The sequence below is a fragment of the Dromiciops gliroides genome, chromosome 2 (assembly GCF_019393635.1).
Source record: "Dromiciops gliroides isolate mDroGli1 chromosome 2, mDroGli1.pri, whole genome shotgun sequence".
NCBI classification, from domain to species: Eukaryota; Metazoa; Chordata; class Mammalia; order Microbiotheria; family Microbiotheriidae; genus Dromiciops; species Dromiciops gliroides.
The window spans coordinates 307,638,320-307,655,581 of record NC_057862.1 but is presented as its reverse complement, the minus strand read 5'-3'; the positions used below and the strand labels follow the sequence as shown (position 1 = coordinate 307,655,581).

Here is a 17,262-nt window from a genome sequence, read left to right as displayed (position 1 = left end):
CTGCTTGGTGCACAGATGCTCTTTGGTTGGCAGAGAGATGACTAGTAAAGAGAACCCTAAACTGTAGGACAGGGTACTTGATTAGAATTCTGGTTCAGGCCTCACATGTGATCTGACTTTATATGTAAGATGAGGAGAAAAAAATCTACTACTTTCTTATGGTTTTCAATTTGTGGTGCCCTCCCCTTCCTTCCCTTTAAGGACTCGGGGAGAGTCTATGTGATAATCAGCCAAATGCTAGTGCAGCCTCAGAAGGGTTGTAGTTAACACTTCGGGGATATCTGGTCCCTAGAGGGTCCCTAAAACTAGACTTCTGTGTCTAGGAGCCAAACCAAGCTCCCAGCACCCCCTTCTCTGTTTTTTTCAGCGTATTTTCTCTTCTTTTTGTATCTGTGCTTTGAGACAAGTTACAAGAAAACATCTTGTCTGATCTGTGATTTTTTTTTTTTTCCAGGCAGGTTCCTGCATTCCCTCTTCCTGCTCTTTCTGAATGGAGTGGGAATGAGTGGTAGGCGAGGGCTGGCGAGTCCCTGTTCCCCCTCCCCCCAACCCCATGCCCACACTCTTCCCCCAGAGCATCTGCTCTGGGCTGCTGTAAACTGGCATTACAGATTGCTAAGAACATCCAATCTTTATTTAAATAGTGGCACAGCCTATAAATGGCCGATTTTGATAGAAAAATGGGCACCTTAAGTACCTTATTATCTCTTTTGTCCTGAAGCCCAAGGATACTTAAGGGAAGACTTATTGGTGGAACATTGAAATAAGTTTCTGTTTCCAAGGCTGGACTATGATCTTTTAAGTCAGGTGAAGAAAATAAAATAAAAAAAATGCAGGTCTGTCAACAGGATAGATCCAAGGGTAATGGTGAAAGAACTTGCCTTAGATATATCCCAGGCAGTTTGGGACTTTGGCTCGAAGGAGGAGGAGGAGGATGCGAAGAGCTAAAATATTAGGGGACACTCTGCGAGTGTTTATCAATCAGATCTGCACAATCATCTGGTCCTTTGCCTGGGGAGTAGACTTTGTTCCTGCTTAGCATCAGGAGATACTTTGGCTTCAAGTGTCAGGCTCCTTCTTGCTAACGTTGCCTAGATAGACCCTGGATAGCCTTGTAGATCATGGCTATGAAACATTTACTTTGCTCTGTCTTCTGGGTAAAGCTGGGAAAGCCATTTTCCCAGGGAAAACTTTGTTCTCCTTCTACCTTTAGGTGAAGGCTAGGTTATGTGCAAATTCATCAGAGCTCAACTTGGTTTAGTGGAACGAGGATTCAACTTGACTCTTCTTAGTTGATGTTCATTCATTCAAGGGCCTCCCATTATGGGACCAGTGCTACCAGGAGGAAAGGAAGGGGAAAGAATCCTGACCTCATTTCTCTGTAGCCTCTTTAGCTGTCTTTTTGTGCCCTTGGCTTATGTTTTTTTTTTGGGTTTTGGGGTGGGTTTTTTTGGCAGGGCAATGAAGGTTAAGCGAATTTCCCGGGGTCACACTAGTGTCAAGCGTTTGATGCCTGATTTGAACTCAGGTCCTCCTGAATTCAGGGCCGGTGCTTTATCTACTGTACCACCTAGCTGCCACCTGGCTTATGTTTTATGATGGGGGAAAAGTAAAGGGATGACTAGCTCAGTTGTATGGTTTGGGTTTGTTGGGAAGATGAAGGATCCAGTTTGTGAATAGATGAATCTTTGCTCCTTTTCTAAGACTAGAGGAGGCTGCTAGAGGTGCTATTCTCTTTATGTATGCTTGTGCCTGCTGGGAGCCATATGGAAGTTACCATTCTTGCCGTGCCAACTGTGCATGGCAGCAAATCAGCCTGCCCTTTGGAAGTGAAGTTTGTCAGTCAGCTGCCTCTGACCTCTCTTCAGTTTATCTCCTTGTTTACTTCTTCCGCTTTGTCCTTGTTCTCTTAATCCCTACCCCCTCCTCTTCATGTCTGTCCTCTCTTGATTCCTTCTGTTCCCCCTTTTCTTCCTATTCCCCAGCACCTGTTTTGTTGCTTAGCAGTGACTGTGATGAAGAGGATCCAATTCCACTAGTTACTATGTATTATATTAACATGTATTGCTTGGAGAAATGAAAACCAGTGTGACTGGATTGAAAGTGTGGGTTAATCTGGCTCCTTTCTTCCCTTGTATGGATGGCTCTTAAGCTTGCTTCTTCAGCTTTTCCTCCCACCTCTTCTTCCACTTTAGTCAGCAGGGGATGCAGGATTTGTTTTGCTCCTTGGTAGAAGGGGCTTCAGGGAGGGAAGCCGTTACTGCTTCAGCAACCACCCTCCATCAACTGTCATAGCCTGTGGCCCTTTGTCCTCACTCAGCTCGGCCTCCCTCGCACAGATGTGTCACGAATCATCCTGGAGATGAACAGGGGTTTGTGAACTCCTCGTCTCTAGCAGTGCTAGAACTGGTGCCCCTTGAGAGCCTGGCCAATGGGAAGGTTTGCATGGCACTCAGCCTTCCCGTTTTGTTAAAGGAAAAAAAAAGGAGGAAAAACCCGGCAAAAACCAAAGGCTTTTTCTGCTGTAAAAGTGCAGCAGCTATTTTTAGTGTCTGAGCCTGTACTTTTCCATTCGGTTAGGCTTTTTTAGCTCAACACTAGGCCAGCAAGAATGTTTTCTTTTCCTGTTCCAGATGTCCTTTGGGAAGTCAGTCAGTCAATAAACGTTTATTAAGTGCCTACTAATGTGCTAAGCATTGTGCTAAGGGCTAGGGATACAAAAAAGGAGGCAAAAGAAAGTCCCTGCCCTCGAGGAGTTCATAATCTAATCTGGGGAGACAATATACAATCAAATATATACAAACAAGCTATCTACAATATAAATAGGAAATAATCTACAGGAAGAAGGCACTAGCATTAAAACAGGTTGGGAGGGGCAGCTAGGTGGTGCAGTGGATAGAGCACCGGCCCTGGAGTCAGGAGTACCTGAGTTCAAATCCAGCCTCAGGCACTTAACACTTACTAGCTGTGTGACCCTGGGCAAGTCACTTAACCCCAATTGCCTCACCAAAAAAAAAAAAAAAAGAGGTTGGGAAAGGCTTCTTGTAGAAGAAGGAATTTTATTTGGGACCAAAAGGGAGCCAGGGAAGTCAGTAGGCTGAGTTGAGGAGGGGGAACATCTTAGCATTAGGGGGCACAGCCATAGGGCTGATAAGGTTTCCTACTGTGCCTAAGAAGGTGGGGCTAGACTGAGGGTCAGGGCTGTCTCCCTCCCACCCCCCACCCCCCCATATCAGTTTTGGGAACTGTGATAATCATGACCCAACAGTTTCATGATGCCTGTTCCTTGGGAAATTGTAGGAAGGAGAAATAGGAAGGTGTGGGGATGAGATTCAGCAGGTATATTTGAATAAATATAAATAAACCTCTGAAATTAAACTATTGTAATACTATGTTTTATGGTGGGAAGGAAGGGGTAATAACTAATAATAATAGTAACAACTAACATTTATGTAGTGTTTTATGTATTTATGTAGCGTTCACTACAAATATTGTCTCATTCGAACCTTACAACAGCTTTGGGAGGTGGGTGCTCTTATCTCCATTTTAGAATTGAGGAAACTGGTTAAACAGAGGTTAAGTGACTTGCCTAGGGTCATATAGCTAGTATCTGATTTTGACATTTTGAATTCTGGTCCTCCTGACTTCAAGCCTGACACTCTCCCACTGTGCCACTTACCTGCCCCCTACTTACACATGTTTGATCTAGGCTACAGTTAGAATGAGTACCAGAGCCACTGACATATTCTGGATTTTTCTGGGCTCTTTTTCCTTGGATCATCTGCAAATTTGGATTGTGGTTTTTATGATCCCTACTTCTGTCAGTACCTAAAAGCAAGCTTAAAGATCTTTTTCCTTGAGAGAATCCTAGACTGCTCTGGGTGGGAAAGGGAGGGAACCTTGGAACAAAGAAATATTGGGGCATCATATGTAGTATCAAATCCTTAATCCCAGAATTTTGTTGTTAGTGGTGGCCAAGGGTCTGAATTATAGGCTTGGTTAATAATTTTCTTGGGTTCATTGACATAAGATCTAATATAGACTCTAGTGGGTTTTTTTTTTAGTTTAGTTCTAGTTCAGTCATTTCAATTCCCAACCTTAACTCCATCTCTGTCTGCCATACCATGTTGTTGTTAAGTTGTGCCCAACTCTTTGTGATCTCATTTGGGGTTTTTTTGGCAAAGATACTGGAGTGGATTGCCATTTCCTTCTCCAGTTCATTTTATAGATGAGGAAACTGAGGCAAGCAGTAGTAAATTACTCAGTAAGATGAGTCTTCCTGACTCCAGGTTTAGCCTGTGTCACCTAGCTGTCCCCTCCAGTCCATACTGATTGAAAATATGGCTGTCTGATAATAGGGGAGGGAGGATTTTTGCTACTTGGTCCTTTAGAAGGATATTGAGGAAAGTGTGGTTGCCATTAGGAGATAAAGGGTGGAGGTTGTAACTCCCGAGGTTGGAAAACTGCTTAGCAAAGGCCTTGTAGGGATTTTAAGGCTAATATGCAGGTAAAGTGAAGTGGGGAATGTTGTGCCAGCTAGGGAATAACACATTTTAAGTTCACTGCCTCCCAGTTTAGTGCTTTTTCAAGTTAAGTCAAAAATCTGATTAAGGGCTTACTATGAGGTAGGAAATATGCTAAGCTCTGGGGGATACAAAGAAAGGCAAAAAGACTGTCACTGTTTTCAAGGAGCTCACATTCTAAGAGGGGAGAGAATAAGGGAACAGCTGTTTAAACAAGATTCTATATCTACATCTGTATATAATCTGTCTGTCTCATGATGCTCATGGCGGGGAGTAAAGTATAAGAAAATTGGAAAGATAGGAAGGGACCAGGGGATGAAGGGCTTAAAAAGCCCAACAAGTTTTGGTATTTGATTATGGAAGTAATGGAGGGTAGGAACAATGACAAAGTCAGACCTATGCTTTGAGGTGGTCTCTCAGATGAATGAAGGATGGACCAGAGTCCAGAGAGACTTGAAGCAGGGAGTCCAGTCTGCAGGTCATTTCAGTACTCCAGTGAAGTGTTAGAGATCTACAACAGTGTTGTAGCAGTGCCAGAAAAGAAGTGGGGCTTATAGAAAGAGACCGTTGGAATGTAGAATGGACTTGGGGATGGATTGGATATGGGGGCGGTGAGAGGGAGTGCGGGGTCAAGGATGATGCCCAGATTGTGAGCCTGGGTGGCCAGGAAGATGGTGGGGCTCTCCAGACAAAGTAAGAGGCATGTCTGGAAGAAGAAAGGGCTTGGGGCTGGGGGGAGGAAAGGAGTTCAGTTTAGAACACACTGAGTTTAGAATGATACCTACTTTTTCAGAACATCTAGTTCCAGATGTTTGCTAGACATTTACCAGACTGGAAGTTAGGAGAGATGCTGGGACTAGATAAGCAGATCTGAGAATCATCTGCATAGAGATAATTGAATCCAAGAATTGATTAGAACACCTAATGAATCTTTTATCGAGGTTCCACCAAGCCTTGGGGAATGAGGAGAACCAAGGGAGGTCAGTGTTATGAAAGCAGACTATAATGGAGTAGAGGGTGATTGATGGCATGAAAAAGAAGAGAAGTATTGAGAAAAAGCCATTAGCTTTGTCAATTAAGAGAAACTGGTAGCTTTGGAGGCAGAAATTTTAGTTGAATAATGAATTATAGAGTTGAGAGGGAAATAATAGTAGCTAGCATTTGTATAGTGTCTACTATGTGCCAGGCACTGTGCTATCCCATAAGCTTTGCAAATATTATCTTATTTGCTTCTTACAACCCATAAGGTAGGTTGCTGTTATTATCCCCATTTTACAGATGAGGAAACTGAGGCAAGTAGAGGTTAAGTGACTTGCCTAAGGATCACACTGCTAGTACATGTCTGAGGCTGGACTTGAACTCAAGTTTTCCTGACCCCAAGCTCAAAACTCTTATCAACTGCAGTAGTTAGCAGGTATCCAAGGTGAGTGAAAAGATAGGAAGAGAAGGCACCTATTGAAGGCTTTCTCAATCAGTTTAGCTACAAAAGAGTAAAGAGATACAGGATGGTTGGATCAGTTGAGGGTTTTTTTCCCCACTTAATAGTATTTTATTTTTCCCCAGTTAGATGTAAAGATAGTTTTCAACATTCATTTTTGTGAAATTTTGAGTTCTAAATTTTTCTCCTTCCTTTCCTCCATTCCCTCCCCCTTCTCTAAGACAGCAAGCAATCTGATATAGGTTATACAGTATAATCATGTTAAACACATTTTCACATTAGTCATGTTGTGAAAGAAAAATAAGAACTAAAGGGGAAAACCATGAGAAAGAAAAAACAAAGTGAAAATAGAATGCCTTGATTTGCATTCAGACTCCATAGTTTTTTCTCTGGTTGTGGAAAGCATTTTCTATCATGAGTCTTTCAGAATTGCCCTGGATCATTATATTGCTGAAAAGAGCTAAGTCTATCACAGTTGATCATCACACAGTGTTAATATGTACAATATTCTCCTGGTTCTGCTGCTTCACTCGGCATCAGTCCACTTATATCTTTCCAGGTTTTTCTGAAGTCTGCCTGCTTATCATTTCTTACAGCACAATAGTATTCCATTACATCCATATACCACAACTTGTTTATCCATTCCCCAGTTGATGGGCATCTGCTCAATTTACAATTCTTTGCCACCACAAAAAGAGCAGCTATAAATACTTTTGTACATGTGGCTCCTTTGAGTGTATTTTTTTAAAGATGGGAAGACATGGTTATGTTAGTTGGCTGAATGGTAGCAGCCAGTATATAGGGAGAGATGACAGATCTATGGGAGTGTGTATGTAGTCTGGTGGGATGGAATAGGATCACCTGTGTACATAGATGGGTTTTCCTTGTCAAGGAAAAGGGCTTCTTGTGGAATTAGGTTGAAGAAAGAGATAGTGAGGGAAGAAATCTGAATTATATGACATGAAGAGAGGGAAGTCTTAGGAGACTGTATCAGGTTTTTTTCAGTAAAATATGAGGCCAGATTCTCAGCCTAGAGTGTGGGGAAGGGAAGCTGTGGGAAATTTGAGGAAGGATGAAAACTTTGGGAAGAGCCATTGTGGTGAATGGGTTAGGGCCTTAATGGCTGGGATGTTTAATTGAATCCATTTCTGTATCACCTTAGCGAATTAGAGGAATGAATGGAAAAAAAATAATAAACTCTTACTATGTCCTAAGCACTGTGCTAAATCCTGGTGATGCAAAAAAAAAAAAAGTGATAGTTCCTACTTTCCAGGGGCTCACATTCCAGTTGAGAAGATAACATATTAAAACATTGTGCTATAAAATGACAACGTGACAAGGCCCAGGAATCATTAGAGTCACCAGAAGGTCAGATGACAGTGTCTAGGGGTCTGTAGGTGATAGACCATATGGTAAGTCATGGATGACTTAGGCAGGGTCAGGCCAGACTGGTAAATCTTGGGGATCCTCCATCTCATTGGAAGTCTCATGACTGCTAATTTGTCTAAGTAGTATGAACAACCATGGAGCACTTCCTGTTGTTGGGGGAAACATATTAATTCTGTACTCTGCATTGTAGGCACAAGACTGCTGTAGACAATGATTAATTTAAAATTCTAGGGGCAGCTAGATGGCGCAGTGGATAAAGCACTGGCCCTGAATTCAAATGTGACCTCAGACACTTGACAGTAGCTGTGTGACCTTGGGCAAGTCACTTAACCCTCATTGCCCCACAAACAAAAAAACAACAACAACAAAAAATTCTATATCAAGCATTTCTTGAATAGAGAAATATTGAAATTGGCATAATTCTCATGCTATCTACCTCTCATCCTCTACATCTCTATACCAAAACCATTTGAGGTAACTTGTATAGGAATTTTTAACTAGGAAAAGGTTATAATAAATATAGTTTGGGATTAACATTTCAGAACTGTAGTCACTTATTCTTCCACTAGAACTACTCAGTTCCTAAACTCAATATCTTAATCCTTTCTGAATGGTATCAGGTGTGTCATACTATATCCTGGGGGCAATTATTATATTAGGGGACTTCCTTAGGTGCATTAATAGCCCATCACCAGGGTCGGGCAGGGGTGGAGGGGAGGAGGAGGGGAAAGCCATATTAGTCCATTTACCTTCCAAAGGCCTTTTGTTCTTGATTTACCCACTTTGCCTAAGAAGATAAGTCTGGGAAAAGGCCTGGAACTGATTTTTACTTGGGTGACAAAATAAGTAAAAGATATTGGGTACCTGGGCAGCATAGGTGTACTCACTGTATATTGGACAGCTGCAGCATGTCTGAAAAGCTGGAGGTGACACAGGAGTTGACATTAGCTCCCTTCCCCCTTACTTCTCATTAACCCCCAAGCTACCTCTAAGTGTGAGCTGCTGATCCATGCATGGCAGGGATACTGGGAATAGCGAGTTGGTTGGTCTGCAGCTAAACGAAACAGAGATGTCATTAAGCCCATACTAACCTTCTCCTTTCTGTATCACTAGGCTGGTGACCATGGCACACCAGGTCCTCCTCCTGTCCAGGGTATCCCTGCTGGGCATAGTGCTTTGGCTGCTGGCAGCTGCATACATCTCTTCATGCCATAATCATCATGTCCAGGTAAGTGTTTGATTTATGAACAAGAAGTCTAGAACTGGGGCTGCTTAGAGGAAAGAATTACCTTTGTTTCTACTAACTTAAATGGCCAAGACAGCATTAGGTGACTAGAGTTTGTTGCTTCTCACCTGTTTCTGATTTTGACATTTTAAATTCAGGTCTTCCTGATTCATCTGTGGCATGTATGTCTAATGAGGAAGTTTCTGAAAGGTGTATCTTAAAATCTAATGGTGATGTAATTGGGGGAAAAATACTAAACTGGAAAAAAAAAGAAAAAGTCAAATGGTGAGGAAGCTCATGATTCTAACTGAGGTGAAAGAATGTAGATAGAGGTTCTTCAGTTTCAAGGAAAGACTCCCTTTCTTTTTGTCCTTTTTTCCTTCTGTATTCTCTCTCTTTCTTCTATCCTTTTCTTCACTAATATAGCTTCTACCACAGCTGGCATCCCATTAGCCTGTGAAATAACACATGAAACACAGGGTCCTCTTGGGCTTACTTTCCTTGATGATTTACTTTCTGCCCTTGACCATGCCACTGCCTTAGAGTGAAGCCTTTATTGTTATTTCTCTGCTAGTCTCACCCTCCCTTGGCCACTTGGGTCCACCCCCATGGAGTCCTCCTGAGGCTCCATCTAAGCACTGGGTAAAGTGCTTCCAGGCTTTCCAATAAGAGGCCCTTAAAGTGCAAATGACAATTGTGATCAAATTAATAAAAATCTTTAGTGCTGCCAAGGTTCACCTTTGGCTCATGGCAAATTTCCACCTTCCTTCTGAAATCATTTGTTTCCTCCTTTGTCTCTCACCCCTGCTTTGTAGTTAAGCTAGATAGAAAATGTGTTCTCTAGACTCATTTGTCCCTTTGAACCTTTAATATTCTCTCATGAAGATCCTTTCAGAGCCATTTTCATTATCATTCTTAAAGGAGAATAGTAATGGGATTACAATGTCCCTGTTCTGAGAATTGTCTATGCAGTGTGCGGTCATGGAATGTGGGCCCTACCTGTGGAGTGGCTGGCCTAGCTGGCCTTTGGAGGTGCCTGGGAAGGATACTGAAAGACGAAGATGGGGCTGTTTCCCTGTTATTGCCCTCTCGAAAATGAATTAATTTTGTGTTCCCCAGGTTTTTGAGGGTTCCCTCCCTCCCCCTGAGCTTTAACAGATGCACAATTAACAAAGGCGTGCTGATGAATTTACTTAAGGACTTCATGTTATTAAGTCCTTTTTGGATAATAGTCCAACCAAATAGATGAGCTTTCAGAGCAATAATTATTCTGGCCCATTTATATTAGCTCTATTGAGTCTAGTCTCAGAAAAAATGTTAATACCGACTTTCATCAACAGACGCTGCTTTTATCCTTATGGCTGCTCCTAAGCTGTATCCATTTGTCATAATCTTTCATCATGTGCTAAGCACAAGTAGGAGTTGAAGTGTCTTTTCTCTCATACCATAAAAATTGCTGTCCTGGTGGCATTTAAAATCCAAATTATGCAGTCAGCCACCTTCACAACAGTAAAAATGGATTGTTAATGATATATTCATGGGTGCCCAGAGCCCAGGCTAACAAGACCAACAACCTGAAATTACTTTCCCAAAGGCATTTGTGTAAACCATTGAAAACCTTTTGGAAAGGTCGACTGTACGGATCAAAGAAGGTTTCTGTTTCTTGTTCTTCAATGGCCCCAGCTTTCCTTTCCCACACCTTCTAGGGACCTAGGTGAAACCCTACGATTCTGGTCCTTGAGGGATGGTCAAGTAATGTAGAGTGTAGAATAGAATACAAAAAAATAAACATTTAAGTGCTTACTTTGTGCTTACTGGGCACAAATATAAAATAAATATAAAAAATATAAAATATAAAAATATAAATATAAAAAAATAAGCATTGGGGTATGAGAAAAAGACACTAGCCGTCCTCAAGGAATTTAGAGTCTAATGTGGGAAGACAACACGCACAAAAGGAATTTGGAAAATGAGTGGTGTGTGTGTGTGTGTGTGTGTGTGTTGGGGGGGGGTTGGATTGGGCTAGAGGAGAGATACCCAGTGTGGGGCATCATGTTCCTGGAATTCAGTCCAAGTAGAACTGCAGATGGAAAGTGGAGAGTTAGTACAGTGAATACAGTTGTCTCTGGATATTGTCACTAATGGTGAAGGGACTGCCCACTGATACAGAGTTCAGGCTTATAAATTAAAACTACCTGAATACTGTAATTTGAGAGGTTTCCGTCCCTAAGTGTCTCTTTGATTGGTGTCATATTTGGCCTATTATTCTACCAGAAGAGATTTAGTCCTTTAAATGAAAACTTGGTCCCCTCTTAAAATGTGAATGCTCCTGGAGGCCTGGAAAGTATTAAATCATTATCATCTTTTAACTCCTCCATAAAAATTAGAATATCTGATTATGGGGCAGCTAGGTGGTGCAGTGGATAGAGCACCAGCCCTGGAGTCAGGAGTACCTGAGTTCAAATCTGGCCTCAGACACTTAACACTTACTAGCTGTGTGACCCTGGGCAAGTCACTTAACCCCAATTGCCTCACTAAAAAAAAAAAAAGAATATCTGATTACTTTCCTACTCACTGATAGTTGAAAGCTGAACCTGGAGAGTATGGGAGAGAAAGCATGTCTGGGTGAGGGGATTTTGGATACCAGGTAGTTAGTAGAGGGGGGTAGAGGGTTATAATCACATTCCCATAGAACATACATTCAGTGTTAGGGCAGTAGAGATAATCTATTCTAGCCCTCAAGTCTTAGAGATGAGGAAATAGTACTAGGGTGTGTGTGTGTGTGTGTGTGTGTGTGTTTTATTTGCAGTTCCAAATTTTCTCCTTCCCTCCCCCCAATCATTGAGAAAACAAGAAATATGATACCCATTATATGTATGAAGTCATACAAAACATATTTCCACATTAGCACGTTTTAGGGAAAAATTAACACATTTATGCCTCTGTACTTCAAGTCCATCAGTTTTCTCTCTGGAGGTGGATACCATTTTTCATCATGAGTCCTTTGGAAGTGTTGTGAGTCGTTGTTTTGATCCAAGTAGCTAAGTCTTTCTCAGTTGATTATTACAATATTGTCATTATTGTATATATAATATTCTCCTAATTCTATTCACTTCACTTTGCATCAGTTCACATAAGTCTTCCCAGGTTTTTCTGAAACCACACCTTTCATCATTTCTTATTGAACAGTAGTATTCTATCATGTGGAGATTAAAAATATGAGAGATATAGTTTCTGGGTAATTTAATTAATTTATTAATAAGGCTGACAGGTTATTAATAAAAGGATGGGGGCAGCTAGGTGGTGCAGTGGATAAAGCACTGGCCCTGGATTCAGGAGTTCCTGAGTTCAAATCTGGCCGAGGACACTTGACACTTACTAACTATGTGATCCTGGGCAAGTCACTTAACCCCCATTGCCCCATCAAAAAAGAAAAGAAAGGAAAAAAAAGAAAGAAAATTAAAAAAAAATAAATAAAAGGATGGTCAATGACTGTTTCTCTCAGACCAAAGACCAAAATGGTGGTGGGCTCACAGTTTATATGCCCTTCTAACTGTAGATGGTCCATCAGATAACAGTTAATCCAGTTGGTTAACATGTAAATGAGGTCTTGGGATACATGACTTAGATCAATCAAATTTTGGTCAAAAAGATATTAGAGAAAGAATGTAGACTGCACCTAAGCTTTAGTAGAACACAATGATTAGATTAAATTCCTTGAAAGGTTGGTTGGGCCTGACAAAGATGAAGAGATACAGTGTAATCTTATTTTCAAGGAGAACTGGACATTAAAGTGGAGGGGAAGAAAGGACTAAGAACAAAGGAGAGAGCACTGAATTCCCCTGAAGATATTGGTTATTAATAATTATTTTTCACAATCACATTCACCTACTATAACTTGATTAACCATTCTCCAACTACTGGGCATCCCCTCAGTTTCCAATTTTTTGCCAACAAAGAAAGAATAAATTTTTTGTATATATGGGTGCTTTTTTCTTTGATCTTTTTGGGTTACAGACCTAGTACCAGTATTGTGGGGTCAGAAGGTACACACAGTTTTATAGCCCTTTGGGCATAGTTCCAAATTGTTCTCCAGAATGGTTGTACCAGTTCACAGCTCTACCAACGGTCCATTTGTGTCCTTATTTTTCTGTATGCTCTCCAGCATTTGTTATTTTCCTTTTCTGACATGTTAGCTGGTCTGATGGGTGTGAGGTGGTACATCAGAGTTGTTTTAATTTGCATTTCTCTAATTAGAAATATTGAGAAGTTTTTCATATGACTATTGATAGCTGTGCTTTCTTTTTTAATTTTTAATTTCTATTCTCTACAATTTATTATTTATTCATTTTAAACCTAATTTTAAAAAATTTAGTTTTGAATTTTTCCCCCCTCACCCTTTCCCTACCTGTTGTGAAGGCAAAAAACGTGATATCAGTTATACATGTGAAATCATGCAAATCATATTTCCAAATTACCCACGTTACAAAAAAAAAAACCCCAAGAAAAATAAAGTGAAAAAAATTTGCTGCATTGAGACTCTATCAGCTCTTTCTCTGGAGGTAGATAGTATTTTTCATATGATTTTTTTTGGAAACTGCCTGTTTATATCCTTTGACCTTTTTTCACTCGGGGAATCACTCTTATTTTTATAAATTTGGCTCAATTTTCTATATGTTTGAGAAATGACACCTTCATTAGAAAAATTTGCTGTAAAATTTTTCTTCCAGTTTCTTGTTTTCCTTTTAATTTTGTATACATTGGTTTTGTTTGTGTAAAAGCCTTTTAATTTAATGTAATCAAAATTATCCATTTTATCTCCTATGATCCTCTCTATCTCTTGGCTGGTCGTGAATTCTTCCTTATAGATCTGACAAGTGATTTTTCTGTGTTCCCCTTATTTACTTATATGTACTAGGTTATTTATAAAGTGCTTTTACTTATTAGAGCCTCATGATAACCTGTGAAGTAGTTAGTGCAGATTGTACCCCAATTTTATAGAGGAGACAGTCTTCGAAAGGCTACTTCCCCTCAGGCTCACAGCTGGTTTGTGACAGAGCTGGGAGTCCCATCAAGGCCTGCTGATTCTTGAGCTAGTTTGTTATGCCAACTACACTGTGATTGCAGGGTCATAGATGGAGAGCTTGAAAAGAGACCTTGGAGGTGGGTCAGCTTGTTTAACCCTTGCCTCCTTCTTTATTGTTAGTAGAGAGGACTGATGCCCATAGTCCTCAAAGTGACTGAGCCAAGTCACACTGATTGTGTAAGTGACAAAGCAGGATCTGACCTCAAACCTTAGAACTCCAGATCTAGTTTTGTGTCCAGGACACCATGAATGGTGCTTCAGGCAGTGGTGAATTTGAGCTACCGTTATTTGAGATGGGCTGTGTTTTCCTAGAGTGAATTTTAACTTATGACCATGCTTGTGAGCCTATCCACAATACTTTGCTCCCCCAGATTTGGACTGAAGATCACTGGGCCCAGTCTCTTTTGGCCTTTTTGCTACAAGCCTAGGATTGAGAGGAAGAAAATTCCATGGGGTTTCTTCCCGGGGTGGAGAAAGGAGTCTTGTAAGGAGAAAAAATTAATAGTATTTTTAATTTCAAATCTCTGTTTCAAACTCAAAAGTGCTGCAGTGCCTTTTTATTAATCCTTTCCAACTTTTCAGGGGAGAGGGGAAATAAAGTGTCACAAAACTGGTTTTAGATTGGGTGTTTTTTCCTCCTCAATGTAATTAGTTTTCCATTCTCCCCAGTCAGTCAATAGGTTTATCAAGCATCTACTATGTGTCAGGCCTTGTGATAGGTACTGAGAATACCCTCCAGGAGCCCACAATTTAATGGAGAAGACAATAAGCAAATGAATAAATACAAAGTATATATTTGTGATAAAGTAGGAAATAATTAAGAGTGGGAAGGCACTAGAATTAAGAAGGATCAGGAAAGACTTGGAAGGAGATGGGACTTTAGTTGGAACTTAGGAAGCCAGGGAAACCAAGAGCTGGTGATGAGGACACAGTATTGTAGGTGTGGGGGACAGCCAGAGAAAAGTGCATAGAGCTGAGATGTCGGGGTCTTGTTGAGGGAACAGCAGGAAGCCAGTGTCACCTTATCAAAGAGTACATGGGCAGGGAGAGTGTCAGGTATGAGAAGACCGGAAAAGTGACATGGCTTTTGAACAAACCTATCTGTTTTGTTCTGGATTTACCATTTATGGCCATATTCCCTACTTGTGGCACTGGGTGTTTGAATTCATACCACATCTCAGCCACTTAACCATACTCTCTCTACCCATCCTTGATACATTTCATCTCTGGCATGGAAAGCATGGTTCAATGAAATGCTAGAGTCATGTTCTCTCTGTCACCCAGTTACAAGAGGTCACAATTTTTTTTTCCAATACAGAAGCATTTTGCATTGTCCAATCCAGAGAAGAGCAATATCCAGGAAAAAAACAAAGAGGCGTCATCAGAGGAAGAACTTGACAGTGAAGACCTGAATGTGTTTTACCCCACGAACCAATGGCAGACCCTTAAGCCAGGTAATGGGCTTAAATCCAGGCCTAGCCCTTCCTGTCTGGTAAAGAGAATTGAGGAAAAAAAACCACCACCCTAAAAATATACTTTGAATTGAGCCTGCACATTCTTTTTGATCTTGAGAGTCCAGTTTTGAAAGGAACAGTCTCTCTTTGGCCTGCGGGAGGGGAACAATGCTGCGAATGAGGCGGGTGCTGGTGGAGGGGGGGGAGGTTGAAGGGAGGTTCATTATCCAGCAGAATAGAAATTCTAGTGTTTAAGTGCCCCGGCAGGCAGGTGGTGGGTGGCTGTGCTTTCTGAGCAAGTGATTGAAAACTTTCTTTCCTTGCAGTTCTGAAGCACAGGAGAGGCAGGGACATGTGCCTCACTTGGCAAATGCTATTTTGGTCTCTGCTGTTCAGCTCTTTGCTGCCGAAATATTGTTCACTGGAGAATCCTGAGCACTGGTGCAGGGCAGGATTGTTCTGCAGTTAAAGGGACCTGTGCCAGTGTTCCAGGTGAAAAGGCAAATTCCACCTTTGACCTGGACATTGCTTTTAGATGGGAGGCATCCCCTTAGGTAGAGGAGGCTTCAACCTTCAACCTGGCCTGTGCCCAAGGCCCAGAGAAAATCATGTAGTGAGACTGAAACTGAAAAGTTCAACTTTCCTTCTATCTCTTCTAGCTCTTGCCCCCTTTTAACAGGACTGTGGATCCAGGGGGAGGGAAGCAGCTCTTACATTCTCTTTAAAGTGGGCAAAGGACATAGGAAATGGGTTTAGGGATCTTCCCATGCATTTAGCATCCTCCTAGGTCAACTCAAATTTGTGTGTCTCTGTGTGTAATCTCTAAGGATTTTTCCCCCATTGTGTAGAATATTTGCCCAGAGAGAAAATTGTATTTCTCTACTTCCAATGTAGTGTGAATAGTTGGACTTTGAGAATGAAGAGGAAAAAATCAGTTGCCTTTTTGCATCTGGAATTGGTGGTGTGTCTGGTCTTCTATATCACATTTATCTATTGGATGGGGAAGTGTTTTGGTTGGGCCCAGTTGGATAGATGGCAGCTTTTCTGTGGTTCTGTAGAGAAGGGTTGTGCTCATACATCAAGTGTGTGTGCACATGTGTGTGTGTGTGTGTGTGTGTGTGTGTGTGTGTGTGTGTGTGTGTGTGTGGTGTGAGAAGGTTGGGACTTTGAGCTTCTTCTCATTGGCACTTGTAATGTACAAGAATCTGTGTAAACATTATTAATTAGTGCCGATTTCATTTTCTTCTTTGTCCCTAGTTCCCCATTGGATACTCTTGGAGAAGGGAATGAGACCACTGTGTGTGGGAACAGTTGATTGAACCATGGGAATTACATTCTGTAGATTATAGGGGGAAGTTGCAATATTGCAGGAGAGCTCCTCTTATACTCTCCTTTTTTACCCCCATGGTTGTTACGTTGGTATAATCCTCAGTGCCCAGTGTGGACTTTTCCCCTCGGCTAGAGCAAGGTCACATTGAAAGCACTGATAATGGCTACAATGTAGTGTCAAAAGTCCATTGCCACTGGTTCATTACTGCATCTTCGCGACTATGTTGCCTTGTATGGTAGCAGTTATCAGCGTTTACTTTGCCATCTTGCTACATTTGTAAGAATGTGGCCCATGCTGAGCCCACAGGCAATCATTGTAATGGAGCAATGATGAAGCAGCAAGCCCAGACAACTGGGAACAGAGCTAATGTGGGGTGAGGTCATGTTTCAGGAGCAAGCCTGTTGGCTCCTGGAGCTCCTCTGGCTTTATTCTCTCTGCTGATTTTCAGGTCAGGGCAGGAGGGCAGTGAAGGTGACTCTTGGATCATGGTTGGACAACAGCATGGTTTTAAGTCCCTTGCAAATGTCCTTTGCAAATGACAAAGGTCATATTTTGTCCAAAGGGATAAATACCTGGAAGAAATAGGGATGAATGTCTCCTCTGTGCCCTTCAGAAAAAAAAAACATGGCATTATTAACAGAGAAACAGGAAACAGCTTTATTGTGTCTTTTTAACATGTCAGCTCTGACATCTGAGGTAAATCTGTTTCCTTCAGTCTTATAAAAAGTTGATCCAAGCTCTGTTTTTCATTTTGTCTGGAGCTTTGTGCCACCTTGACCCCACACTCTTGTTGTCTTCTAGTTTCTTAAAAATCCTT

The 17,262-nt window shown here is 41.4% G+C and overlaps 1 protein-coding gene across 1 annotated transcript in view; it reads left to right on the top strand.

Annotated features, from left to right (window-relative positions):
- The window catches only part of SIL1 (SIL1 nucleotide exchange factor), a 259,687-nt gene that overhangs the window by 74,611 nt on the left and 167,814 nt on the right, over positions 1-17,262 (top strand). Inside the window, exons 3-4 of the mRNA XM_043985393.1 lie at positions 8,464-8,578; positions 14,980-15,115. Of these exons, the coding sequence (XP_043841328.1) occupies positions 8,474-8,578; positions 14,980-15,115 (241 nt within the window). The 5' untranslated portion in view covers positions 8,464-8,473. The remainder of the gene's footprint in view (positions 1-8,463; positions 8,579-14,979; positions 15,116-17,262) is intronic.